This window comes from Falco peregrinus, chromosome 2, assembly GCF_023634155.1.
Source record: "Falco peregrinus isolate bFalPer1 chromosome 2, bFalPer1.pri, whole genome shotgun sequence".
Lineage (NCBI taxonomy): Eukaryota > Metazoa > Chordata > Aves > Falconiformes > Falconidae > Falco > Falco peregrinus.
In genome coordinates this window covers 60,200,686-60,227,910 of record NC_073722.1, presented here as the reverse complement: position 1 = coordinate 60,227,910, position 27,225 = coordinate 60,200,686, and the positions used below count along the sequence as shown (strand labels likewise).

The window sequence follows — 27,225 nt, the reverse complement described above, 5'->3', positions numbered from 1 at the left end:
TGTGTGGATCAGATGGCCGGGCACGCCAGACCCACAGGAGTATAAGGCTCTGGTAGACACCGGTGCACAGTGTCACCTAATGCCATCAAGCTATACGGGGCAGAACCCATCCGTATATCGGGAGCAGCAGACAGATCCCAACAGGCTGAAATAAGCCTGAAGGGGAAGTGACCGGCCCAGAGGCTCCATGCGCCCTTGGTATAGACTAGCTTAGGAAAGGGTACTTCAGGGACCCAGAAAGGGTACTGGTGGGCTTTTGGTATAGCTGCCTTGGAGACAGCTGCCTGTCTATCCTGCCCCATCTCTCAGAGGACCTTTCTGTTGTGGGGCTGCTGAAGGCTGAAGAGCAGCAGGTGCTGATTGCTATGACAATGGTGCACGGGCAGCAATATCGCACCAGTCGAGACTCCCCAATGCCCATCCATAAGCTGCTTCACCAACTGTAAAGCCAAGGAGCAATCAGCAGGACCCCCTACCCTTTAATAGCTCCATATGGCCAGTGCAAAAGTCTAATAGAGGGTGGAGACTAACAGTAGACTATCGGAGTTAAACCATGACAGCTTGATACATTTCTAAAAGTCATTCTCATTAGTTTCATTGACCGTATTTTCTAATTTTTTTTTCAAAAAGTATTAAATATTTATTCTTTTTTTTACATAATTATTATTTTGTACTGTACAATTGTGCATAACACAGTGTGCAATTAATATATATTTTTTCTTTGAGTCATCTCCTGTCAGGTCTTATTAACTAGTTTTGTTGTACTTGAACTGAGGTACATAATTTTGGGATATTTCATTCCAAACTTAGGAGTTCAGTACTACTCCAGGAATGCTGGCTTTTTGGTTCCTGTTTGAATAAATACTGTCACAATCAAGTACATTGGTCCAAACTATATGCTTTGATGAGGTGGGCACTCCTAGGTATGATACTGAGCACAGTTAATGCCAAACTGCAGTGTTTTGAAACAAAGAGCAATGCTACAAAACATTGTCGTTCCACAGGATTAATTCACAAAATGACATTAGGACTGTATGAATGGAAGAGTGGCTGGTTTGGACATTGCTTGGCAAATTAAAGCATCCATGGTTAATTATGCTGACATTATAAAATAACACTCTACAGCTACCCTTTCCTCTTACTGGAAAGAAAATGAAAATAATTTGGTTTTGGCCATGAAAAGGGACCATTCTCTTGTCCTTTATATCCTTCTGTGTACAGTTCTTCTTTGTATAGTGTATTTCCTATACTTCTGTTTTAGAAGTTAGTTTCTTTTGATATGTATTTTCAACTTCGCTTTTAAGTAAGATTCTGTAAAATTAGGGAAAGATGAGAAAGCTGCATGAATAAGCACACACCACTGCAAGAAAGGATAGGACGAATGAGCTCAGAAAGGTAAAGCAACCAGAGACCTCTCCTTTCATTAATCATCATGCTGTAGTTGTTAGCCCAAACTAAAACCTGCGTGTCAGTGTTTCCTTATGGTATGTGTTCCATTCATAGATAAACTGAATTGAATATGCATACCATGAATTTTAATGGTTTGATATATTAAGAACACTTTTATTGATCCTGTCAACACTAATGTCAGTAATGGGTACCTTGAGTTATGTTCATCTAGCTGTTCTGACTTAGAAAGTATTAGAATTCAGTTTTATGGTAACTGTTCTTTACCAAATATCTTGGTTTTCATTGAATCTATTAGATAGTAGGTTTGTAAAACATTTGAAATGTACTTTGTGAACATGCTAGAAAAAGACTGTTAGTGCATAGATGTAAGCAGACATATACAGAAATAATCCACATACAAATGCCTTTCAGTTCTTTCAGTCAGCCTTAGTCCTTTACAAATGCTGAAATGTATTTGAAATGTATATTTTTTGTCTCAAATGGAGACTTTGCCCTTAAGTCACCGTCACCATCATTCTAAACCAGTCTGATACATAAAGTGTGATAGACGTGACAGCAAGTACTGCAGGTTACACCACTTGCAGTGTAACTAGGTATCGTTCTTTTTCATGTCCTTTTTCTGAATCGCTTTCTGCAAAGCAAGTATGTTATGGTGGTCAAAGGTCTAGGTACATCAGCACATAAAGCTTTCAAAGTACTTGGATATCACACTAAGACACAAGAGGTATCCAAGATCAACAGAGCAAAATACTGGCAGTGGCTGAATGCCAGATTAACTTGAAAAATTCCTTTCCCAATTTACGGTTGAAAGAATGAGGTGGGATTGGTAGTTACATCTGAACGTCTTTTCTCATGAAACATCAAAGGGAAATATCTTTTTTCAAAATATTTCTTTTCATATCAGGCAAATTAGTTGTATGATTTTTACTATTTTTATCCTAACAGCATTACCAAATGATGGACTAGTTGTTTAATCTGTTTTTACACTCTCAGCGTGGAGCAGAGAAAATGCATAGATAAAGCATATTGTGCAGCAAGAGTATTTATCAACAAGTTATTTCATGTTTTAGCTGTCAGGAATATTTTCAGGCTTTTTTATAGTTGTAGGATTTTTTCTTTTCACTGTCATTCTAGGCCTTGCCTGCCTGTTTTATTTTTAGATTTAGGATAAAAGCGAAAGACCAAGCAGAGTTTCTGAATTTGAAATTTTAATGAAATTACTTTTTTTTTTTTTTTTTTTATCTTCTTGACAGCAAAACTAATAGTAACTCAATACAATTTCATTTTGGCAAAACATTATTTGAAAAATTAGTATAGCTACTAAAAGGAACTTTTAATACAAAACAAGGAAAGGAGCAGAGGGAATATCCTGCTGAAAGAAACCAGAATGTATTACTTGCAGTAGTAAGATGTCTGGAGGCCAGAGGGAGACTGAAGGACATGGAAGATTGATTCTAAAAGAAATTAATTCCTTTGGAAGGTTTAAGAATGTAAGAATAGAGGTCTTTCCAAGTCGGGTTCTCTTCAGTGAAAGATGAAATGCTGGACTGGTAAGCATCATGACAGTTTGTTAACTGGATAATATAAAGAAATACCACTTAGATATGGGCTGAAGAAAATGCAAATTAAGAAGGGCTTTTTTTTTGTCTCAACTTACCTCTGAACCTAGTGAGGTCTTTTGTTGATAGCTGGACATAGGAAATATAGTCTTCCTGTAATTTTAACTTAAAAATGGTAAAGCAAAAGAATTGATTTCACGACTATCAAATTGTATGATGTTCTGCTCCATAGACATGACAATCCTGGTGCCCAGTGTTCACTATTCTGTTCTGAAAGTGCCAAACATAGTGTAGTTTAAGAGGACATGAACAACAGGTTTCTCTGGCATCTGACCACACCAAATTTTCACGGGGGTAGTAAAGCCTGCTTTGATAATTTTAACCAGACATGCCTTGGTGTGTAGCAAGGCAATGAAAATTGCTTAAACCTTAAAAGTGTTACGGTGAATTTATGATAGGTGTATTGCAACAGTGACAAGAGTGTGATTTTTGAGCCTCTCCTGACTCACAAACAGTAAAAGAGCAAAGACTAGACTAGGGTTATGCCACAAGACTCACAGCAGAGCTGGGCTGTTAACAAGGTTTGCCAGGTAATCTGAATTGTGGTTGTAACATGCGCCCTGATACTGCTCCTTGGTGACACAGAAGGGAGTGCTGAAACCAGCACTAATAAATTACTTTGTGACCAGCTCACTCCTGCCTTAAAAATGGAGTGGTAGATCCAGCAGTAAATTACTATCATAAACCCTCTTTCCACAGCCTCTGCAAGGCATGTGGAAACTCTCTTGTGGTTCTTGCCTGCAAAAGCATCTGAGTCTTTGGCAAAAGATGCATATTTCAGCCAACTTTAGCATATTTCAGTCTGCTTTAATATCTTGTCCTTTCCTGCAGATCTGCTGTCTTTCCTGTGATTAATACAGGTAACACATAGGCACACATTTGCTAATATGACCATTGGTGGTTTACGGTCATTGCAGTTAAGTGATTTGAAATACACCTGCTTCTATTTTGCTGCTAAATTAAAAGGCTTGCTTCACTGCTGTGCTGACTTGAAGATGAGAATATTAAGTGACAAAATTACTGTTGCACATTCCCTCTCACAGCTGCAGAATTTCCATTTAAAACTGCAGTAAAGACTTATCTAAGTTAAGTCATTTGCCCTTTTGCATTGCAGTAATGCCAGGTTTGAATGTGTTGTACTCATCTGTGTAATTTACTTCTAGAGAGAAAACCAGAATGTTAATAAAGAGCAGGAATAAAAAGGCAGTCATAATAGGCGATAATCAAGATAACTAGTGGTAATATCAAACAGAAACTTTTTAACAATCTTGTAAGGAACTGATATTATAGCTTCATTTTATTTCTCAAATCTGGAAAAAAGAATTATGAATTTCAATAATTGGAGATACTAACATTTTTGTTTCATTTTGGTCTAATAGGCACCAAAATGCATTGTATAAACTTATCTCCATTTCAGGACTGTAAAAATGCATGTCAGGTTTATTCTCACATTTTCACTTTTTTATGAATTCAAAAGTATTTGAAGGCATTTTTACAGTGGCTTTTTAAATACATACTATATACTTGCATATGATGGACTTTTTATATGTGTATTAGTGCCCTCTGCAGGGTGCACGAATGCACTTATCTAAATATTTGTTTATAATTTATCAATGGCATGGTAATTCCTATGTAGTAAAAATGCTATTTCAAAAATCTGGGTTATAGTCCTGCTGTTTTGTGGCTTCCTTTTGCGTAAATAAAACAATTCACTAAATTGTAAGAATGCAGTAGTAATTGCCACATAATCATAAAAAAAAAAATCAGTATGTTGCGGTAATGGCAAAGTAGAGAACAAAAATAAATGCACATTTATATATGGCATAAAGAACTGGCCACTGAAATCCATATAAAGCACCCTATGTATTGGTTTTAATGCTCAGGGTAACTTAGAGGACTGCTGGTATAATTAAAGTGAGATTTCCTAACAACCTTTCCCAGTTTAGATAAAATTCAGATGTGTCAACTGCTGACCAGATGTTGAAGGGAAAAACTTCAAGGTGCTTAGGTTGTGTGCATTGTTGCTCTAGTCTCAGTCATGTAACAGTAGTTAACTAACCTCCAGAGATGCCATCTTCTCTTTTTTGCATGTAAATTAAATATAAATAATCTGTACCTCTAATTTAGGCAACTAATGAGATGTCTAGACTTAATGGAGAAACTTTTGTTAAGTTCCTCTGAGATTTTGACTTTTCAAAATCAAACCATTTGTTTATGGAATATTTTAAGCAAAGGGCATATGTGCTTTGCTTTTATCAAAAGCTAATCATTAATTCTTTTGTTTTAGAGCTTTTTGAAGCAAATTAGACAGACATTCCTGGCATTTTGTAGGTAGGCAGCAGTACATTATAATTTTTTTAGAAAACCTCAAAATAGAAAATTATTACTGGTTGTTCTTGAAACTAGGTGAGAAATAATTTTCTTATTCTCACTTTTTGTACTGAATACTACAGAAAAAAATTATAATCTGGGGGAGGGGAGGTAATGTGAGAATGAGAAAATTGTTTCTCACCTAGTTTCTAGTGCTTTTAGTAAAAATCAAGATAAAATAATAAGATAATTTAATTAGCCTTGAAGTTAAACCCTTCATTTTGTAGTCAGGCTGTCCGAGTTAATGTCCCATTCTTTTACACCCCAGGTGAGTCCCCTGGCCATAAAGCTATTGACTGTTGTTTGATAGTCCTCTTATTCATTGAATCATTCAATTTTCATCAAGGAAACAGCAATTCTGCTTTGTAACTGATAAACTATTCATTAGAGCATAAGCCTGGGTGTTCCAAATCCTAGGGTTATCTTCTACAACAAAGTGAAAATACAGTATTTTTTATCTATTGAATACAAAAATATTCCTTTTTTTTTTTTTTTTTTTTTTTTTTTAATGTATACAAGGACAACTTTTGCTCTGTGTTCCACTCTTGGGAACCCTGAATCATTTATACCATTCCACCAGGGAGAGCAGGAATGGGTAATAATATAGCAGGGGTCTGCTAAAGGCCACCCAACCAGGAAGGCCACGTGGATGAAGCCCTCTATAGACAGATATGAGCTGCTTCACATTCACAAGCCCTGGTCCTCATGGGGGACTTCAACCACCCTGGAGTCTGCTGAAGGCACAACACAGTAGGGCATAGGCAATCCAGAAGGTTCTTGGAATGCATTGTTCATAACTTCCCTCTCCAAAAAGGAGAGGTGCCATGCTGGACTTTGTTCTAACCACCAAGGAGGGGCTGGTGGGGAATGTGAAGCCTAAGGGCAGCCTTGGCTGCTGTGACCACAAAATAGTGAAGTCCAAGATTCTTAAGGCAATGAGGGCACACAGCAAGCTCACTAGCCTGGACTTCAAGAGAGCAGACTTGTCCTCTGCAGGGATCTGCTTGTCAGAGTACCATGGGATAAAGCCCTGGAGGGAAGAGTGGCCCAATAAAGCTGGTTAATATTCAAGGATCACCTCCAAGCTCAGCAGCAATGCTTCCCAACAGAGATGAAGTTGGGCAAAAATGCAGGAATCCTGCATGGATGAGCAAGGAACACTTAGACAAACTGAAACGCAAAGAGGAAGCCTGCAGACGGTAGAAGCAAAGACAGATAGCCTGGGAGGAATACAGAGAAACTGTCCAAGCAGCCAGGGACCAAATTAGGAAAGTTAAAGCCCTGATAGAATTAAATCTGTCCAGGGACATCAAGGGCAACAAGAAAAGCTTCTATAGGTACATCAGTGATAAAAGGAAGACTAAGAAAAACATGGGCCCTCTCTGGAAGGAAATGGGAGACCTGGTTACCCAGGCCATGGAAGAGGCTGAGGTAGTACCTGACTATTTTGCCTCGGTCTTCACCAGCAACTGCTTCAGCTGCACTGCACAAGTTGCAGAAGACAAAGGCAGTGACTGGGGGGATGAAGAACTGCCCACTGTAGGAGATCAGGTTGAACACCATCTAAGGAACCTGAAGGTGCACAAGTCCATGGGACCTGATAAAATGCTTCCACAGGACCTGAGGGAACTGGCGGATGAAGTGGCTAAGCCACTATCCACCATATTTGAGAATTAGTGGCAATTCAGTGAAGTTCCTACCAACCAGAAAAGGGGAAACATGACCCCCATTTTTAAAAACAAGAAAATAAAGGAATACTGGGGTGCTACAGGCCTGTCAGTCTTGCCTTGGTACCCAGCAGGATCATGAAGCAGATCCTCCTGGAAACTGTGTTAAGGCACATGGAAAATAAGGAGGTGATTGGTGACATTCAACATGGCTTCACTGAGGGTAAGTTGTTCCTGAAAAATTTAGTGGCCTTCTACGATGGGGTTATGGCGTTCACAGATCAGTGAAGAGTGAGTGACATCATCTACCTGGACTTGCGCAAAGTATTTGACACTGTCCTGCATAACATCCTTATCTCTAAACTGGAGAGATGGATTTGACAGGTAGACCACCTGGTGGATGAGGAATTGGCTGGATGGTCACACTCAAAGAGTTGTGGTCAACAGCTCAATGTCCAAACGGAGACTGGTGATGAATGCCATTCCACAGGGGTCCATACTGGAACCAGTGCTGGTTAACATCTTTGTCAGCACCATGGACAGTAGGATCAAGCGCACCCTCAGTAAGTTTCCTGATGACACCAAGCTGTGTAGCGTGCTCAGCATGCTGGAGGGAAGTGATGCCATCCAGAGGGACCTTCACAAGCTTGAGAGGTGAGCCCCAGTGAACCTCATGAAGCTGAAAAAGGCCAAGTGCAAGGTCCTCCACCTGGCCTGGGGCAGACCACAGTATCAACACAGGCTGGGTGGAGAATGGAATGGGAGCAGCCCTGAGGAAGACTTGGAGGTGCTGGTGGATGAAAAGCTCAACATGGCCCAACAAGGTGTGCTTGTAGCCCAGAAAGCCAACTGTATCCTGGTCTAGATTTAGATTAGATATTAGGAAGAAATTCTTTACTGTGCGGGTGGTGAAGCACTGGAACATGTTGCCCAGAGCAGCTGTGGGTGCCCCATCCCTGGCAGTGCCCAAGGCCAGGCTGGATGGGGCTTTGAGCAGCCTGATCGAGTGGAAGGTGTCCCTGCCCATGGCAGGGGGGTTGGAACTAGATGATCTTTAAGATCCCTTCCAATCCAAAAAAACATTCTATGATTCTATGATTTTAAGAAAAATGTAAACCTGGCCATCAGATATAGATAAATATGTATGTATAGGGGAAAAAAATAAATCAGTTTTTAGTTTTTAGTAATTTACTGTGAAATTTAAATGTAAGTTTTAAATCTATTCATATATCTACCTTTTATAACTTTTCAAGGAGACTGTATCAATTCAAGCAGAAAATAGTTCTAGTTAATCATTTTTATTATTACGTGTATCTCCATCTGTCATATATCATAGTGGAAAGAAGTAAAATATATCATGAAAATTATTATTTTTAAAAACTTGTTCTTTGTAAACCCCTTATATATTTTCTAATTTCAATTATGTTTTGAAGAAATATTCGATTTTAATGTCAATTCTCAGCAGTTTCATTTAAATAGATGGACTTTTTTCATCCTAAAAGTAGCATTTAGAATAGCCATTTCCAATTACTAATTGAATTATGTTACTACTGTGTGCAATCCAAGCTTTATGCAAATAGATTCCATTTTGCAGCAGAGGAAACCAAGTGGTGGCCAAACATAGATTTTGGATGTGAACCTTCAAACAAGTATGTGGGTGAGCAACTGAATAGGTGTAATCCAGCTTCATTTGCATTGCAAGACAAGAGGTGTCTTAACTGCTCACCATTAGGAAGCAATGTTTCAAATGTTTGTACTCAATAGATTTTAAGATTACATTTAAGAAGATAAATACTGACTCTAGCAATTTTGCAAGTATTTCCTTGAGTTGTGATTTGCTTTGATCAAAATTTATCACATTGAAGATGCTGAATTTTAATCTATTGGGGAACTCATTCTTCTCATCTAAATGAAGGGCTCAGTAGGGTTCTTGCTTTAGTAAGGTTGCCATACAGAAAATATGCATCAAACATTAGTCATGTTCAAGTGCCTTGAGTAATGAATCTAAATCATTCATTTTAGAATTTACATTTTAATAACAGCTTACGTCTGAAGACTTTGATGCTCATGCTTAAGTTTACAAGTGAACAGCTGCATCTAGTCAGGCCATACAACAGCTTCCTACCTATAATATACCTCCAACATGGCCACATCAGCATCATACCTGAAACTTTCACTATTTAATATTCATCAGTTCTGCTGTTGAGGGATTCCACAAGACTGAAAACCTAGAAATCATGCCAATCACATCTTCATAGAATAACATACTTACTTTTACTTTAGTTAAGTACACCTCCATAGCAAAAATCAGGTTGCACCATGCTTTTTTAATAGAAGTACCCAGCTAAATTACATTTCAAGACATTTATTAAAATTGCAAGTCTTGAAGAGCTGCACAATCAATATGTTGTCCAGAAGCTTCATTCTGACTCCTTTAGGTTTCTAATCTGACTCCTTTAGGTTTCTAATCAGCCCAAGATAAATCATAATAACTGGACTTTAAAAAAAAAAAAAAAAAAAAACAAGAATTTTCCACGATTTTTTCATGATCATAGATCTGCCTAGTTGAGTATTTCTGTTTTTTTCAGTCTGGCAGTGATCAGCTCTTCAAAGGTCCTAGTGTTGAACAACAGCTATCTAATCTCACAAAATTTTTAAATTTTAGCTATGTACACATGGTAAAGGAATTAAGAATTTAGTTATTTTATTGCAATTAAACTTTTTGAACATAAAGTCTGTGTTTTGAAGGTCTCTTCAATGGTAAAGGAATCGTGATTAAATATTTCCCTGTGAAACCTGTGGATGCTTTAACTTAAATAATGAGTTTGCAACAAGTAAAATTGCAAGCTTCAAAAATTATGAGCATGTTACAAACTTCTTTAAACTCAAACTCAGAGGAGAAACCAGCGTTACATTCTAATACATGCATAATATCAGTAATTCATCATATTGCTACTTGACGTTTCTGAAAAACCTAGACAAAGATCAAGGCAGTAAGATTCAGCTTGTCTGGGATATTGCAATGCCATATAGTATGTGCACATCAAAATACTACACAACTCCACTGGCAGTACATTTGAGGTGATTTGCTTACAAGAATGATGTGAAGGAGTGGGATAATGCTAATATATGGCTTATTATTCACAGCAAAATAATTTATTAGCTTTTGAATCTTAAATTATCAACCCCTTCAGCTGGCATTCTTTTCACAAAAAATAATAATAATAATAAAAAAAAATAAAATAGCTCCACTAGTCAATATGATCAGGTGCTGGTCTGTTCATGCTAGTCAGTTATTAAGTCACTGAAAGGTACCAGGGGTGTTGTGTGGGCTAACTTATAAATCATGAAAGGATTATTTCCTGGTTAAATAAATGACAAGATTTCCTCAGCATACACATACATAAGCAAATATGGCACAAAATACCAGCATTGTACTTCCATTGTATTTATGAAACTTGTCACTTCCCAAAGGTTGAATTTAAGGAACATGCGAATTGAGCAAAAATTAGTAGTTTACACTGGTTTCTCTGAATTCTAAATATTCTCTTACAGCAGGAACATGTGACTAGTTCTTCTTGTAGTGAGAGGCTCACTTTTATTTGCTCTGTGTCAAAAAAATATGTTTTGTTAATCTGCTATGCATGAGGAGGTTTCTCTGTAAATACAGAATTGGATTTTTGGCCTTTTTGCCAGACTTGTGCAATTTAGTGAGTTTTCTCCATCAGCCTCTGTAGGAACTGGCATTCTTTGACCAGTAGTTTGCCTCCGCAGATGCTGCTTTCTTAGTGAAGTCTTAACTCATTCTCTTCTACTGGAAGCTGGAGGTGGGAGTAATTTTATTCAGTTACACTTACAGTTTTGATTTTACATCCTTTGTACGTACTCTGTGCCCTTGCTATTTTATTTCCTGTGAAAGGTTCTCTTTTCACAGTTATCCATTCTAACTCATATTCCTCTGAATTCAGTTCCCCAACTACTTACTTTTGAGCTGAACTTGAAAGGACTTGAAGGTTCAAGTCTTTTCTTTTTATTCTTTTTTTGTATTCATTCATCTCTCTCTAGAATTTCACATATCTCAAGGTAGGCTTTGGTTATGATTCTGTAAGTCAGGGAATACAATTAATAGGTCCTTGTCTTATTTCTGCTAAAAAAATAGAAGTGTTTTAATATTGTAAATTATTAAATACCTAAAGTATATTTCTTTCATTAAAACAAATCATGGTATTCACTTTGAATCCTGATTTATATTGATACATTTATTATTCATAGAAAGGTATGTTTGTAGCACCATTTCCTAAGCAATACTGAACTACATGCGCTAACTTCCCAGCAAAGCACTACAGATTTACATATAGTAAATTAAAAGATAAAAAATACCTTCCTACATTTTTTTTTCTGTTCTGCATTTTTAAGTACTGCTGATCTATGTCTTTTATTTGCTGTACAATTCCTTTCCATTTTTCTTGATCCTGCAGTTTAACTCATGGAAACACATCAGTAAATTCTGTATGGCTGATCTTTTTCTCCTTTCTTACTAAAAAAAAAGGTAATTGTAAGTACTTGCTTTTCTTCCAGTATAAAATACAAGGAATTAGAAATATTCTTGAATTTGCTGATAGCATACTTTTTGAGGATAAAACATTTACCACAAGAACTGTTATACTTCTACTTTTGAGGCCACATGAGAAGAAAAAAACATGTGAAATTATATCTTCAAATAGCAAAAGGATCATGTTTGGTTTGTTTTGAGTTTTAATTGTATTTTATTTAGTTATATCAGTTTATCCTTAGTTCTACCTGTCTGGATTTTAAGTCTGTTTGGACAAACTTGGTCTTTGTTTCCAAATTTCTATTTTGCCATGGAAGCAATGCCTTCTTGTCTTTTAAATAAATGCTGCTGAAAGGGAAGAAATCCTAATTTTGGTTTAGAACCAGCTGCCATTTATGTTTTGACATCAGTCTTTGCCTAATATTATCTTTCACACTTCTGATTGATTTAGTGTCTGACCCATACTATCGTGTTGTTTTATACCTATTGCATTAATTCTGCTTTTTCAAACATTACAGCTGTGATCTTCTCATAAGTAAAGACTGGCAATACTGGATCCTGCTGTTATTTACACCTTTGTAGTGCATTGCCACCTTCAAAAATAAAAAAAAAAGCCCTTGGCCTTGAAAGTATTTAATTTCACTGATGAAAAAGATAAATGGGATCTTGAAGGACACACTTTGAGTTCTGATATTCAGTTCCCATAGATGACAATAAGCCTGGCTATACAGACATGTTCTTCCTGTCTCTTAAAGGTAGCAGAATTGCAAGGCAATGTCAGGTTTAAAAAGCAGCTCCTGCATAGCACCTCTGTGAATACTTTTAGGTAAAATGATATACTGGTTTTTTCCCTCCTGTGGTTCTCCATAACACTTAAAGAAGTTTTGTTATAGAAAGTGGATTTCGTTGTTTTCTTGTGAGATCTTAAACATAGCAGTTGTAATGAAATTCTTTTCAGTATGTTTTGCCAAGATATTTGTAAAGCTTATAAATCTCTAGAGATAAAAAACTGACTTCATTTCATTACTCTGAGAAAGTCCCTCTTTAGATACTCCATACCTGTACAGTATTTTACAATTAAGATTTTTTTATTTTTCCTGGTGCATAGCTCTTTGGATTTTTTTTAATGAAAATAGAGTTAAGAAAATTACTAACAATGACAATTTTCTGACAGTAATTTAGTTTAACACTTATGTAGATATTTTTTTTGGCTTCTTGCTCAGGACATTTTCTCTTTAAAAATGTAAAATGTTACTATCAATTAAGCATCGAATAACTTAATTCTGCTTTAAAATCCTGGTAAGATCAGTTTGATAAATATTACTGGTTAACCGCAAAAATGTCTAAATATGTTTCTCCATTAACAGCCAAATTTTCTGAAAATATTTGTTGAATATTTACATAAAATATAATTGAAAATACTTCACTGTATTTAAAATGTAACAATTAGAGTAGTGCCTCTATTCTACTGAGCACTTCTTTACACAGCTACTGTGAGGTATTGTTGGCATATTTTTAGTTTTACTCAGAAGTCAAGGCTCAGAACACAAGAAAACTTCTGTTGTTGAAATATGACAATTAATCCCAGAATATTTAGTAATCAAATGTAAGTATTGAAATTACATATATAAGTACAGTAATATGTAGTTTATTATAATAAAATAAAATAAAACAGCTTTTTTGCCAGTGATAGAAGGTAAATGCATTACCTGTTTTACACATGTTTTTGTTTAGTTCTTTCACCTTTACTAATGGTTCTCTGCTGGAAAGACTTTCACACACCTCTAGGCTATTTTCATTACACAGTGCCCAGTACACCACCTTCAGAGAAGGAAATTAAAAACTTACAGGCACATGGATATTGTTAAACAATCAAACAAACAAATGAAACCCTGAAGTTTATATGAGTGGAATACAAAAATAAAGGCATTGAACAAATCAGTAAACAGCTATAGACATGATGATAGGATTCAGGGTAAAAAAAAAAAAAAAAAGACAAACTTTTGAACATAGGCAGTCTATTGTTATCTATTGAATGTAAACTGAATGGTATAAATGACTGTTATGCATTCAGTCCTTCTATCTGAGAGTTAAGAGAAATACTGATTTTATAATGCTGTTCCCTGCCTGTCAGTTTCTTGAGTTTGCTGTGATCAAATCTTTTAATTTTTCATTTTTCATTCCCTTTAAAAAATAATTGCGTTTTTAAAATGTATTGTCTAAATATTTGTCTTTTTTTCCAACACATTCATGAACATTTATCAGAACCCTCATTTTTTCATTGAAAAGGAGTTTTTAAATGAAAAATCTTGGTCATGTAATTCAACATATGGAATTATCATATACAACTTGGACTTAGTTATAAAAACTAAAATTCAATAGAGAATCAGTTCCATTTTAGGGAATAGTTGCCCGTTTGCTTTGCTTTGATTTTGAGTGCCCTGTAGGAGATACACGAGCATCTACTACCAACACTAAAACCAAAGGTCATTCCAGATAAGTCTTTTTAATTTTTTGAGAACAGAAGTTTTAAATGAGTAAGGTCTGATGGAGGGAAATTCTGAAACTGCCAGATATTAAGATTCAGAATAGGAACTTCTGGTGGTAGGCTGTTATTTAAAACTTTTGAAAGCTTGGCTTCTCAATTTAAGTAATTAAAATGAATATTATGCAAAAAATATTAGACACTTCTACAATCTGGTTTTGTCAAACCTACCTACCTATGATATTGTTTTCCTGATCTGTGAAATAATCCATCTCCAAAGTGCTTAGATGACCATTCAGGCACGTCAGTCCTGAAAAGTTTAGATCTATAAATGTTTTCAGATTTGTTTAAGAAATTCACCTACTGATAAACAGAAGTCTAAAATTTCACATGATGTTGGTCCAGATTTTGATATAGAAATGCAAACCTAAAAATGAAGCAATACTGATAATAGTTAATACAGGATTAAATCAGATATTTTTCCTCAAAATGTCAATTTGTGGTCATACATTTTAATGTGTTTTTATTTTCCAAAGTAATTGTACTGTATTTTATTTATGTATTTTAGGCACGGAAGGGGCAGTGTTTGGGCACTCTGTGGAGACACCCCATATCAGAGCAGAACCTTCCCAAGACCTCAAGTAGGTGTTGTTCAAAAAGTTGTTTTAAAATCAAGTATTCTAAAGAATAATTAAGTCTTGATTCAAAGAAAATAACTGCATAGTAATATATACTGCCTATTTAATGACTCATACATATCCAAAACACTGGTAGACTCCAGTGTGTTCTAAGTAGTCAAAAAAACCCCCACAAACTTATATCACACAAAATGTAAAATACATTACTTTTTATATATTACTTGTCTCCTGTAGCAGAATTCTTGAGACTTATATGCTTCTGAGATTGAAATAATGAGGCACGTTTAAGGTCAAATGAGTGCAGTACTGTTCAATAGCATCAGACCCAGGTTTAGATTTTTTATGAGCTGTTACAGAATATATAAATCAAGTTAATGTAAAGAGTCCCAGATTTTTTTCTTTTACTTATGTTTCTGGGTTGTTGAGTCTTTTGAATATTGCACACACACACTTCAAAAATTCATTACCAAGTGAGGCTAGATTTGTAAATGTAAAAAAATCTGAAAACTCGATGTTTTCTATACATAGTCACAAAAGTTGAGAAATAAGTAAAGAGTAAACGATCAAGTCTAAAACTTACTAGAGCATCTATAGACTGAGAAAGAAAACAATTAGAAAGATTTATAGGGAAAGCTTTTTCTTGAAGTACATATATGTGCAGCACTAAATACTAATTCGTAATTTTTATGGATGACTAATGAGAATACATGACACTTCCAGAAAATCAAAGGTCCCTCCTTGTGTTTCTCTCAACAGAACTGGTGAGAAACAGTATAGACTTTGACCTGATTCTGCTATGATTCCTGAACATTATATCTCTCTCTCTCTTTACCTGCCCAGCAGTGTTTGCAATTAATTGCTACAGAAAAGCATTGTTAAATGTCCTTCCCTATATTTTTAAAGGCATTTAGGGTCATTAATCACTAATGATGCTGCAGAAATCATGAGCAGGAAGCTGCCAATGTGGACATGTTTGACCATTATATGTGGAGTGTAAGAAGTAAATGATTGTATCTGATTATTTATACTAAACATTTTAAGGCAATGTAATGGCTTGGAGCCCTCCAGAGGATTCTTTTAAGTAAATTTTTATCTTAAAAATCCCTATCACCTGCCAAGACTCCTGTCAGTCCCTTGTTGAGAGTTGTTGTAAAAGTGTTTATTAATGGTGACCACCAAGGCATGATGGTCTCTAATCAAAGGGAGTTCAGCAGAAATCAAAGCTGAGACATAACAAGCTTTTCTTTTTTCAGGGACCCAAAAATTTGAGTAAGATGGTGGAACTTGTCTCACTCAAAGACTGTGGAGATGCTGTTTTGTCAACTTCTTTCTAATAATTAAATAATAATAACAGAGTGCAAATATATGGTAAACTCGATAACCCTGTATCTTCAGGATTAATTTCACCAAGGTTAAAAACACCTCATGTTGCTTGCGAAATTTACATATTGAGCATTCACCACATCTGTCTTTTGGCTTTATTCATTGCCATGATGCCCGTTGTTGTTTAATGTTTTCCAACTCTACCATTCCTTCAGCTCATTTTTCCAAGATGAACTTAAATTAGTGAGAATTTTCCATTCAACTTTCTGCCTACTCATTAACAATGAACTTAATCCAAACTTCTTATTAAAAAGAAATTATGAAATGGAAACCCTTACTGTTTGGTCAAGCAACATTATCTTATGTGTAAGTGATTTTATTCTTAATATATTCAGTCTGTATTGTGTTCTGAAAGTTTTTGTACACATGTGCTACTATATATTAGTTGGGATTCAGTGATATTCCTTTTTTTCAAATTCTCAGGTCATTTTAGTCTTCCTAAAATAGTGACAATTACTATTAGGACAGAGATTTCTTGGCTTTTGGCATGAATGTTTCTAGAAGAGAACCTGCAGGCCCTTTTAATCTTGTAGCTTGAAAGAACCATAAATAATTATGGGTTTGTGTGATACTTTCTGACAGCAAAATACAGTTAGAACCTTAGATCATGTATATCCTTTGAAAATTCCAGTTACCATATGCTTTTCAATCTTATTTCAAATGATTAAAAAAAAAACCAAAACAGAACAGTTGTTTTTTTTAAAAAAAGTTTAAGCCCTGCATTAATTTTCCGGAAAGAGAAATTGAATTATCTGCTATTTTTTAATATTTTTTTTCTAATTTGAAGAATGTTGTCATAAAGGAGTGATATAGCATTTATATAAATGTTTGCCAAATATGCCTAAACAGAATGGTCACCAACCCTAACATAATATTTCCCTGTGGCCTCAGAAGCTACGCCTGTCACAGAAACAAAACAATACTAGAACACATTTTCTGGCCTCAGGTCCAACTGATACAACTACACTGATATTGTAAAATTATTTTATCCCCTAAAACAGAATAGTTGCATCCTAAATCCCAAGTAGGAATGGTCTTTAGTATATGCTACCCTCCAAATATTGCCTGCAAATTGTTTGGGAGAGTAATAACTGATTCTCAATTGACTGTTAAATATGTCTGCAACTGTTTAGCTGCTTAGATGATTAAGTTCCAGTGGTCTGGCCTGGGTCCTAGCACTTTTTAATGTTTCGGTAGAAACTTAGCCAAAGTGTCCAGTAGACCATACTAATCTAGGCAATCCTAAACCAATGTATTTTTCCAAATATTGTATCCTTATGCTTGGGACTTTTGAAATTAACCATAACACTAAAGAGTTTGCTGAGTTGACATCAAAATTCATTATTTTTCAGTGGACACAGGTGATTGCAGTTTGACAGCAAGTTGCAGTGCATAAATGTAAATACATTAGACAATGACAATACTTGTATACAGGGCTGAAAGACAAAAGATTTTTTATTAGATTGTTAATTAAAATATAAATGATCCCATATTTTTCATGTAGGAATATATTTTTTTGGTGAGGTAGTAAAGCTCAGGCATCAAGCTATGAGTGTATTTAAATAATACCTTTGTTTTTTTGGTTTGTTTGTTTGTGGTGGTTTCCCCCCCCAAAAAAAAAAACCAACAAAAAAACAAAACAAAACAAAAAAGATAGATGCTGGAAAACTATTCATAACCTTGGATATATAAAACAATTCACTACTTAATTTTAAAAATTAAATTCTGACCACCTTGATTACTGGGAATGTAACTGAACTATAAAATTTGGATAAAGATTTTAATACCCACAAGGCTCATAGTGTTTGCCACAAAAATCCTGGGATTTTAGCTCAATCTACTTTGGACAGGGAGCCAAAAAGAAAAAGTCAGATTCATATTAATTTCACATATCTAAACTTTGCCTCAGCCACTTTGTTCTATAGCCAGATTTTGAGGTCTTCAGACAGAGAAATATCTGTAATATTTGCTATTAAAAATGTGCTGTGTAAAAATAAAAATCAGTTGAGATTTAAAATAATTCATTCCTATGTGCCCAGCCACTTCAGTCACATCTTTCTCCTGTCTTACATTTTCAAATAATAGCTAGGGAGGTTTTGCTTTCAGAAGATGTTTTTCTATGATCCTTTGTGAAAGCTGGTAAGCCCTTTTGTGTCAAATCCCAAAACCTAATTAAATCTGACTTTCATTAGCTGGGATAAGTAGCATAAAAGAATCATGCCTGAGAATCAGGGAAATGAATTATATCTTAATAATTTAATCTTCATATTTCTCTTGCTACTTTTTCTCACAGGAATACAGTTAGGAAAACTAAACTGGCAATATAATAGGTCCCCAAATATTGTTTTTAGGCTAATAGTGCATTAAAACATGGTGCACTAATAAGTAACATCCATGCACAAAAGAGGCAGACAGTAGTTAAATGCAGATAGCTTTGCCCTCAATAACCTCTTTAATAAGGAGGTAAATTAATTTGTTGTTGTTCTCTGGGGATAACTGCAAGATCAAATTACTATGCAGATAGGACACAGCAGGAACAAAAGGTAACTAGGTATGGCTCTTAAACTGAAAGAATAATTTGCTTTAAGGTTCAGTGACAATGATTGTGTTTGACTTCGGAGAAGGGAAAAGGCTCTAGTACAAACAGATATGAAGGAAGAAAGTGTTGCTATCAAAATAGATAGCAAAATTGCTTGGGTTTCTTGTGGTTAATTTAGGGTACTGGATAATCTCTATCCCTGATCTGTGACTGAATTGCATGTGAAAATAAGGTAAAATAACCAAAATTTATAATAAAGCTTTCAAACTGGAAGACAGACTCTGTGGGACTGATGGTTTGGTAAAGGCACCGCTTCTAGTGACTCTTTTAACCCATTTTTTCCATCCATTTCATCTAGTCTGTTAGTCCCTTTAGTCTGAACTCAGCAATACACAATTCTTTATAATATTATTTTTAAATTTTCATTAAAAAATATAATTATTAATGGCTTGAAGACAGGTAAAAATGAGGATGAAATAGAAAGTGGGTAGATTATGACAATTCAAAGAAATATTTTTTCCCTTGATAAGATACCAGATATGCTGGAAAAGAGTAAATAGATAGATCTCCCGTTGGAGTTTAAGTATTTAATATAGTGCTATATCTAACGAGAAATAAAAAAGGCAAGACAGAGAAGATTGTATTTAAAGAATTATGAAGTGGTATATAATAAACATATATTGTTTAAATCCCTCCTTTAGCCTGGAGGGAGATTGAAAGGAGAGTTTCTTCAGGACTGATCTTATTTACAGTTTTAATAGCTCTGTGCTAGAAGGAAGTACACAGGTTTGGAAGGTTTGGAAGCACTGGCAATCAGAAGATTTTGAGCACTGAAATTAGAATATTATGAACCTCAACAGTATGATGGTGAATATTGGATGACATATTAAATATAAATTAGCATTCTGCCTCTCAGGTGCAAGAGGTTCTGGCATAGCCTTTCCAAAGGAAGAACAGTGACAACTAAAATTCTTTATTATCAGTGACTGGATTATATTTGCTTTATAATTATGCTGTGCCATGGTTTCAGGAACACACAGCTGGGCTCCAAGCATAGCTGTCTCAGGCTAACAGGGTTATAAGTGTAAATATAATACTCTATGAATCCTATCTCAAAGCCTGTATAAAGCTTGGAGCAATAGCAAGCATTTGCATAGAGCTGAGTTAATGAAAGATCAGGCAACTTTGCAGATTAGTGTAAAGGCAGCTGAGGATCATTCTTTACATAAAGCCCGCTCAGGTCTAATAGCAGCTGTGACCAGCTGAGGTGCTCAAGGGTCCCAGGTGGAGACCCTCGGGGTTTCAGCAGCACCCTGCTGCCTGCTTTCAGCTCCAGCAAGGCTTGTTGCATCTGAGGTTGCCTCAGGGCTACTAAGCTACTTCTAGACCCAAGCTGCTGCTGCTTATTCAAGAAGTTCTAGTTCCAGGTAGGTCCAGCCTAGGAGTAGATATGAAAGCACATGCTTTGTTCAAGTATTTCATTTTCATAGATATTCCAGGTAGTAGCGCTTGACTGTTTTTCTAAATGGAAATTGAACAACAGTCCTCAGTGCCTGGGGGCTGATGTTCGTGACACCAGAACTCATTTCTGAAGTGCTTTGGACTCTAAACCAAATAAAGTCTTGTTGCACCACACTTGCATGCTCCTTTTTGCTGTAGTTTTTCTAATTAAATGTAATTTGATATACTACCTATAGCCTATAAACCTTGTACTATACACCATTAAGGCCAAGTTATCCTCCTGTAGCATCCATAATATTTTCACTTCCTGTCTTTCTTATGATTTTAAGTGAATAGCCTTACTACTGCATAAGTAGCAAACTACTACTAAAAAGTTTTGTGTTATTTTCATTTGAGCAACATTTAATTTCCTTATGCTACATGTCTCCCCAGAGATGTTTTCACTCTAGTTGTTTTTTTTCCCCTTCCTAGGAGTATCTCCATTTTCTATGCCACCTTTCAGCCACTTTCCTGAGAAAACAAGGCTTCTAATTTTCCTGTTTGTCTATCTGTTCTCTCCCTTATTATCCCTGATAATTTGTTATGCAGCTAGGCAGTTTCATCCATGTTCAGTAGAAGGCAAAAGATCCTTAATTTTCTATGTTTTCTGCTAACTAGTGCCCAACTGGAGATGCTAACAGAAAATCAGCCAGTATTATTAGTCCTTACTGATATCAGTTTACTCATTTGTATACACACGATTTCAGACTACCCTCAACTTTGACATATCTTGCTTCACGGGCAGATCACTGGAGTTTCTAGCAGTATTGTGGTTGTGGGTGCAGAGGTTATGGTTTGGGTTCTTGCCCTAGAACCATGTTGAGCCAAGCAAAGGATCTGAAGCTCATGCAGGATGGCTATAAGAAAAAGAAGGTTCAGAGGATGGGAGGTTGTGTGGTGAATAGTTACAGAGAGTACATGAGTTTGTAAAACTATTAGTTCCACAGTTTTCCAAACAGCTCCTATTGCTTATATCTGTAATTATACAGAGAACTGCAGATGTAACCTAAGCAATAGAGAAGAATGAATGATTTTGCATGTCTTATCCTGCAATTTTCATCCTATTCTCAGTTGTATTTCAAGATAGAATTCACAGCTGAGACGAGAGAAAAAAGCTATTTGGCTTCTTCATAAAAAGTGACTCAAAGGGAACTGACCAAACCTTTTCTGAAATTTTTTTTTCTTTTAAACGGGCTGTTTTCTTCTTGGGCTGTTTAAATACAGTCCAAGTATGAGCCACAGGAGAGTCTATTCTAATCTTTGTGCTATGCTTATTCTGTAGAGGTTGAAGAAGAGCTGTTAAAAGGATTTCAGCAGAATAATTTTCAGTGAGATGCAGTTTTCTCTAGATGTGGATCAAAATTATGTCACAGTTTTTCTCAGCTAAAATGTATCTGTTTATATTATCTAAAGGCCCTTTAAGAAAACAGTATTGAAAATATCATTAGAAGATTACAGGTGTTCCAGACTGTCACTTCCCAATCAGGAAGCTAATGGTTTTCTAAAGTAAGAAGATTTTATGTCAACCAGTTCTCATGTGTTTCCAGTTGTTCAAAGAGCCCAGTTTTGCTCTTCAGTCTCCCCCAGGCACTTTATGTTCAGATCTTACTCGACAGCCACTTGAGTGTTCTCTGTGGGCATGTTGCTTCAATCCTTTTCTGCCAAGATAGATTTCTATTTCAAGAAAATATATTCTGAAAGACAACTGAGGTAAGGGAGCTATTTCTGGAAATAAAATGAACTTCATGTAAGGAGTTCAGCGGAGTAGCAGGGCATGTGTAGAAGGGGTTTCAGATCAGAACAAAAGTAAGGAAGATTATAGGAAGGTGAATGTTTTGAGTGGAATAGGGGTAGCTCTAAGATTTCAGGGCTATGAAGATTTTTTTTTTTTTCCATACCTTTTCTTAAGGGACTACTTTGGATTGTGCCATATCCAGATCTTTGTCTAACAGTATGAACTCCCAAGCATGTTCTGGTATTTCTTTAAGACATGAAAACTCAGATTCTATACTCTACAGTTCTACTGATTTTGTTGGTTTTCGAAGATATCAGTTTTAGTGGACTTTTCATTCTAGAAGGCATGATTTATTACTGCCTGAGATTCCAGTTAGGTTTTTGGTTTATTATGTTCTTAATATTATTTTGGATTTTGATAATTTTCTTGTCTTTAGCTATTCTGGCTATGTCCCCACCCACTCTAAGAAACAACCATGCATTAAGTTCTCTTTAACCTTCCTCACATCACCTGCTCATTTTGTCAAGCTCTTGCTTTAAACATTTGCTCTGTCCAGCACTCCTTATCATTCCTTGATGTTCCTTCACTTTTTCTAGTCCTTTAATAACATTGCTGAAAACTCTTCAATGACATTTTATTCCTTACTTTTCCTACTCAGTAACTTGTGTCTTTTACATTCTCAGAAGAGATCCTTTATTTCCCTTATGTGGGGAAATTGTTTTTCTGATTTATCATCTATGTCAAATAATATTAAAATATTCAGTTGTTTCAAGTGTTGCTATGACAATGCAGACCCACTGAACTGAAACCAGTGACATGAACAGGGCAATTAGAACTCAGATCTGAGCCCAGTGAGGTGATTTCTGGGTTAATGAGAATTTCAGGAATTATAATAAGGGCATGCTGACACATGCCAAAGTCAGTGACATGCAGAGCATGGACATAACGTGAAATGTTATGCTGAATGCCATTCTACTGTTCTGCTTTCAGTCAAGAAAGCTTCCTCTTTATTTAAGTTTATTGTCCATGAGTTAAAAATTTGGATATTGGGGGGAAAAAAAAAGCCATGTTAATATTTAGTGGTTTAGGCCATTACCTATTCCATAAAACATTTAGTTAACTTTGTCCTATTTAAGACTCGTGCTGTGTAGTCACAAAATATTGTGCCCTTGAAGGTTAGGTTCCCACATGAATCAAAGAAAGCTTCATATGAGCATCTGAGAATTTTGCTTCCTTGTAAAGGATAGCTGATGATTAGTGAACCATACTAAGGATTCATGAGGCCTGCACACTGACTGTTGTAATTCAATTAAAAAAAAAAAATCACCCTGAAAGTATAAGCATTTAGTTAAAAACATCAGAATGCAACAAGCTTCAGGTAAAATAACTATTCTGACAACGATTTGTATGTGTCTTGCAAATATGTGGAGGTGTATCAAAAAGAGTTTTTTAGTCACATATATGTTAAAAGGTGCATTTATAATCTTGTAAATAGTATAAGTAATGAGAATGAAATGAGTGAATAGTAATTTTCTTTTCATAGCATTCCCACTGTGATGTCAAATGCAGTTAATCAAGAATCCTTTGAATAGTTACAATATCTTAAAAATGGCTTCCAGTTTTTTTGTCACCATGATCATCAAAGTCCCTGGCTATTCTTTGTGGATAATACTGGAGTTTGCAGCCTGACTTCCAGGAAAGGGACTGAATGGAAACCCTAAGTTTTTCTAGCAACATCCGTGTTCAGTGGCCTCTTTTAAGGACTCTTGGTCTCACTGGAGGACTCTTGAAACCAGTTTCCTTGAGTATCAGGGCAGCCAGCTCCTCTTTTCATAATAACAGAAATGAAAAAAAAATATATTTAAAATCGTTTGAGGTTTCTGGAAAAAGACATTTTCAATATTTTTTTTTTTCTTAAATATCCTTCATTCTAATTTGGAACAAAATGGAGGACGGCCCTGTGTTCTGTGGGGTTTCAGTGTTGGAAGTGCTTGTTTACAAGGAAGAAGTAGGAAGAGGGATAGAGAGAAGCTTGGCACATCCTTTTGCCTTCCCTTCTCCTCTTTGTGTATCTTACCTCTCGGCAGACCCAGTCTGACACAACTCTTTACCCATAGGCAGCAAGATCAATTACACCATTATTTTAATCTATAGAAATCTAGAAAGAGCTTACCAAGGCAATGTTTCATTGGTTTTATATTTGCAAAATGTATTTTTTGGTTTTTTTTAAGTAACTGTATTCCTATGCTAACTGAAAGAAGCCACAGCTGATGTTGGCAAAACCATCATATATAAAAGTTAAATACTGGGGAGTATTGAATGATTTCTTGACCCCCAGGTGTAAAGATGCCAGTAAAGGGTAAATGAGTACCTGCTTTAGATGTGCAACCTCTAGTTGAGAGCATATTTTTCAATCCCCTGTTTTGGATACAAATTCCAAATTGGTAGAGGTTCATATCAATAGTTTTACGAAGTAGCATGGGTTGGAACCACTTCTTAAATACACATGAAGCAAATATGTTATTCACATCTGCACAGGGGAATCTTCTATTTCCTTCTATTATAAGAAATACCTTCTGCTAACCAGCAGAGCAAAATTAACATAGATAAATTATATCCCATGTGAATACAAGGGATGTGCAAAAGGTACATGAAATTTCTTAAAACCCAAAATGAAACCTTTTGGTTCATTTATTAAATTATTTACCTTAAATACAATCTAGGTCAGCTTGTAAACAGAAAATACGAAATGAAAAATAAATGTTTTTGCATTTCTGATGAGAAATATTTTAATACCTTCAAAGGAACATATTCAAGATATTTGAAGATTCCTTTTTTTAGCAATAATTCTTTAATAAATTCAACTCAAATTCATATAGCTTTGATCCTCTGAAATTTGTTTGGTTTTTTTTTCACAAATTAAGCATTGATTAAAAAAAAAAGAAAAAAGCCCTTCTCTGCTCTGGATAGCTCATCTGTCTGTATCACATATAGTGTATTGACAGATTGTATTATTTAAAAACCCCTTTTTGAAAGCCTCTTCCCTGCAGTGTTGTATTTTCTGCCAAATAACAGCAGTAGGTACCTTCTCCATCATAGCTGTTTGTTGTATGGAAAAAAAAAAAAAGAAAAAAGAAATTCTATGAATAGGGTTCCGTCATAGATGTAAATGCCACTGTGACAGACCATCAGTAAATCTGAAAGGAAAGCAAATTCTTGATATGCTATTGTAATAATGCAGTTTTCCTTGGAGGGATGGGTATTACAATGAGGAGGGTTACAATAACTTTATAGTAAAGATTAAAGCTTTCAGAAATGTGACAGAAAGAAAAATATTATAAACAGCTGCATATCAAACCTCATTTATCACCAAGCGTTCAGGAAATAATCTCTCTATGTGTGTAGACTCTTGCATTTCCAGTAGCATGCCGCAGATTGTACAGTTAAGTCACTTTTCAGATGTAGATCATCCAAAGAATAATAAGAAAAGTAAGTTTGTAACTGTAAAACAGATTTAGGCATTACATTTTCCTAATAGATGGGTGGTGTTTTAAAAACTACGCCGCTGTCTTCAACCATTCACTGACATTTCTACCACATTATTTGATTTCGGAAAGCTGCTCAAAAAAAATCTATTGTCTGAAAAGGAAATTTGTTCTCCACAGTGTGTAGAAGGCTGATACTAACTTCTTCTCAAGTTCAGAATTTAATTGCCCAAAATATCTTCATTCCACCCAAACTGGAAGTCATTTATGTTAATATAGTTCATAAGAAACCATGATGAAACCAGGCAAAACTACTCTGTCATGTGTTTTGGAAAAATAAAGTTTATTCTTCAAACAAAATCATAGTTTCTTGAAAGATACATCTAAATCCATTTTTATTGTCAATTTCTTGAAAAATTTCAATCAAGTCTGGGGGTGGGTTTGATGTTATGAAACCAGAAATATCTGTGACACTGCTAATACCCATCAATTCAATGTAATAAATGTAGTTAAGAGAAATTTAATCTTCATTATTATGAAATGACAGCTGAAAACACTGTGTTCATTTTCCTAGAAAGTAAGATATAAATCACAAAAATCTGCTGCTGAAAAAAAAATATGCTGCTGATGGATGTATCCAGTTGTTTAGCATTTATACAATTCCGTTTCCTTTTAAATTCAGGGTAAAAACTCATTAAGGTGACAGAGTATTTTCAAAAGTCTAATTTCTAAGCTTTACCTTTTACATGGTTTCTAAAAGGTTTTGGAAGCTCTTTTTCTGCTGTCTTATACCCATCAGAAGTTCACAAATAATCGCTTGAAAAACACATGTACATGATTAAATAATTAATGATATTTGGATTCTTCCCGTGTACAAAGAGCTGCAGAACCTTCTATTAACTTCTCCCTACAGGGTGTCAAAAAAAAAAAAAAAGAAAGAAAAAAGAAAATGGCAGAACAGAATAGTAACAGAAATATAGACTTTTCTGCTGCTTTTATCTATAAGTATCCCATGTATGCTTTTTTTATACAGGTAGCTACAAATAGTGTTTTTCTCTATCTGGACACATGCTTTTAATAGTTTCATTTTGTGTTGCCAAATAATTGCTTTCCTTCCGCCACTCCCTGTTCTCTATTAAATGTCAGCGACATGTAACAAACAAATATTTCACAGACACCATCTCAATAACTTTGCATGCAAATGTGGCATTTTGGTTTCAAAATGATAATTCATAAGTATTCTGAACACTTAAAAAAATCAATAGTTCAAATACACTGAAATTCTCTTGTTCCATTGCTTGACAGCTTTTTCATTTGGCTTTTCTGTAGCAAATTTCTTGATAAAATATTTTTTCCTTTATACCTTTAGTACCTCATTATATTTTTGGATGGATGTGACCTAACACTCAAAATACAATTTGTTGAAGAAAGAAATACACTGTTTTCTTCAAGCTACTCATTCTAGACATTTCTACCATTAATATCTTTCATCTTACAAAAAACCTTTGTTCATGTAAAGTGGAACTGTGTTCTGCCATAATATTATTGTGTCATAAAGAGATTAAAAGATTTATCTCCCTCTTAACGGGGCTATGCGATAAGTCTAGAGCTGAATACAATTAGAATCCTTTTTTTTTTTCCCTAGTTCAATAGTTTTCATCCAATCATCTTTCCTAGTCAGTGTGTGAACACAACTTCTATGAAATCCTTGCATTAGTACTTCCCTTTCAAGAAAAACCTGTACAATACTGTGAGATAACACAGCTAAGAAAGTGTCATAGTTCTGCATTAAGGTCGTGGAGGATCGTGAGTATAGGACAGAAAGAAATTGAAAAACTGACA

The 27,225-nt window shown here is 35.3% G+C and overlaps 1 protein-coding gene across 2 annotated transcripts in view; it reads left to right on the top strand.

The window, feature by feature from the left end:
- SGCZ (sarcoglycan zeta) overlaps window positions 1-27,225 on the top strand; it is a 222,829-nt gene that overhangs the window by 181,605 nt on the left and 13,999 nt on the right. For both annotated transcript variants that reach the window (XM_055796834.1, XM_055796833.1), the window contains one exon: window positions 14,672-14,744. In XM_055796834.1, the coding sequence (XP_055652809.1) occupies window positions 14,672-14,744 (73 nt within the window). The remainder of the gene's footprint in view (window positions 1-14,671; window positions 14,745-27,225) is intronic.